This window comes from Phaethon lepturus, unplaced genomic scaffold (genome assembly GCF_000687285.1).
Source record: "Phaethon lepturus isolate BGI_N335 unplaced genomic scaffold, ASM68728v1 scaffold34557, whole genome shotgun sequence".
Classification (NCBI taxonomy): Eukaryota; Metazoa; Chordata; class Aves; order Phaethontiformes; family Phaethontidae; genus Phaethon; species Phaethon lepturus.
Window position 1 is genome coordinate 18,475 of NW_010551746.1, and position 2,105 is coordinate 20,579.

General features: G+C 44.8%; 1 protein-coding gene across 1 annotated transcript; it reads right to left on the reverse strand.

Moving 5' to 3' along the window:
• Positions 1 to 546: 546 nt before the first annotated feature.
• On the reverse strand, positions 547 to 1,551 carry GPR12 (G protein-coupled receptor 12). Its single transcript, XM_010291017.1, has one exon. The coding sequence runs from the start codon at positions 1,549 to 1,551 to the stop codon at positions 547 to 549; it is 1,005 nt and encodes a 334-aa protein (XP_010289319.1).
• Between the last annotated feature and the right edge of the window lie 554 nt (positions 1,552 to 2,105).

The window sequence follows — 2,105 nt, forward strand, 5'->3', positions numbered from 1 at the left end:
GAGCAAATTTGTTGCACTGAGATTATTACAATAAATACCATGTAAACCAGTACAATTGGCCATTATTTTGAAGAGTATTCTGATGATATACAAATGGGGTAACAGAACTCGGGTTTTCTTTTTTCTGCTTTAAAAAGAATTAAAAAGGGAAAAAATACCCTGACAACAGACTGTAACATGCAGTATGACTAAACTCAATCATATAAACAATTTCAAAGGAGGTATGCTGTTTCAATCTAATTTTAATTTGCAAGCTTAATGTAAAATCATGGCAAACATGGTAAAGTCTGGGTAATATAACAAAAAGACCCTGAGCAACATTATAAATCTGTAAGAACACTGATTATTTAAGATTTTTGGAAATCTCTCTTAAACCACTTGATTCATTTTGGTCACTGGGGTTTTCTGTTTACAAAAAGGTCAGTGCATCCTGTGGCTTTTATATGAACCCATCACACACCATTTAATGAAAGAATCTAAACCAAAGACAGCATCACAAGAATGTCTGGAAAGTGATGTGTTAAGGAGCATCCTCCTAGCTGCCAATCAGACATCACTGGGTGATCTTGCTCTCTGAGACAGGTTAGAAGGAATACAGCCACAACAGATGAGCCAAAGTGCTTTCTGTATCTCCTGGTTTCTAAAAGCATATATTACAGGATTGATGATGGAATTGTAGGTAGCTGGCAGGAGGGTGGCATAGGTGTATATAGAAGGATAGGTGTAATCTGCTATTAAAGAATAGAGCGTAAAAGGCATCCAGCAAGCAGCAAAAGTCCCCAAAATAATGGCCAAAGTAGACACTCCTTTTCGTGTGGTCACATAGTGGGAAGTGGCCAGGAAATGGTGTTGCAAGGCAATCTGATGGGCATGGCGCATCACGATTTTACAGATTTGAATGTAGAGCTGCAGCATGAGGGCAAACATAAGCAAGAAAGAGACTGAAAGGACAGCTGCATTGTTTTTAGTGAGCGGTCTGATAACACTGCAGGTGGATTCATCTCTGAGGCAGTTCCAGCCCATTACAGGCAGCAGTCCAATACAGATAGATGCTCCCCAGAGCAAAATAAGCATGACATAGGTAAAAGTGACAGTCCTCTCTGAATTGTAAGTCAAAGCGTAATACAGGGAAAGGTAACGATCAACAGTAATAGCCAGCAAGCTGGCAACAGATGCTGAGAAAGAGGCAACAATCAGTCCAACCGTAACCAGTTTCGTAGCTTCTGATTGCAGAAGGTATGCAAAAACGAAATTGATGATCAATCCAATGCCCGCTAAGAGATCTGCCAGCGCCAGGCTGCCTATCAGGAGGAACATGGGGGCACGAAGACTGGGATTATGGAAAATGATAAGAACCACAATGGCATTTTCGCAGGAGATAAGGGTCCCTGAAGTACACAAGACAATGTCCCAGGGGTTTACCAAAAGCTCTGGCTCTGGGTCTACGACAGGAACCAGGGAGGAGCCTGCGGCTGAGGCATTCTCGGTAGAGCTGGCTTCTACATGATCCTGAGGCAGCCAGCTCAAATTAACCTTCAGATCTTCATTCATTTTAACCCCTGTCTTCTTCAACGGAAAGACATTTTTTTTAATGTTCAGACACAGCACTGGATACAGCACCCCCAGAGCATGCAACGCCCTAGACGGCAACACCAATCTAACGTGCAGGCAGGCACTTGTTACATAAATGTGACAATAAAAAAACCAAAACAGAACAAAACCCCCAAAACAAAAAGGAGGGGGGGGATATTTAAGACTGCCCAAGATTTATCTGCCAAGGGACCGACACACGGAGGCTGAGTGATCCCAGCGGTAATTCCCTCCACCTGCATAGGGAAGAGGGCACAGGCACGGGAGGGAGCCCATGAAACAGCTACTCCCACCCACCCCCTCCCCGCAAAGGGCTGTAATTTGGGGTGAGGGCCGGCTGTGGGGCGATGTAAACCCCCTTATTTCGCAGCCACGATTTCAAACTGGGATTATTTTTAGTCACGGAGGAAGCGGCCAGGAGACCCCCTGTGAGGAAACCCTGCCCGGGCTCTGTGTGTGTGTGGCGGGGCGGGGTGGGGGGGAAGCGATATCTTCTAAGAACTTACAAACTCGTC

Coding starts and splice junctions, on each gene's coding strand:
- GPR12 (XM_010291017.1), bottom strand. CDS start 1,551: ATGAATGAAGATCTGAAGGTTAATTTGAGCTGGCTGCCTCAGGATCAT.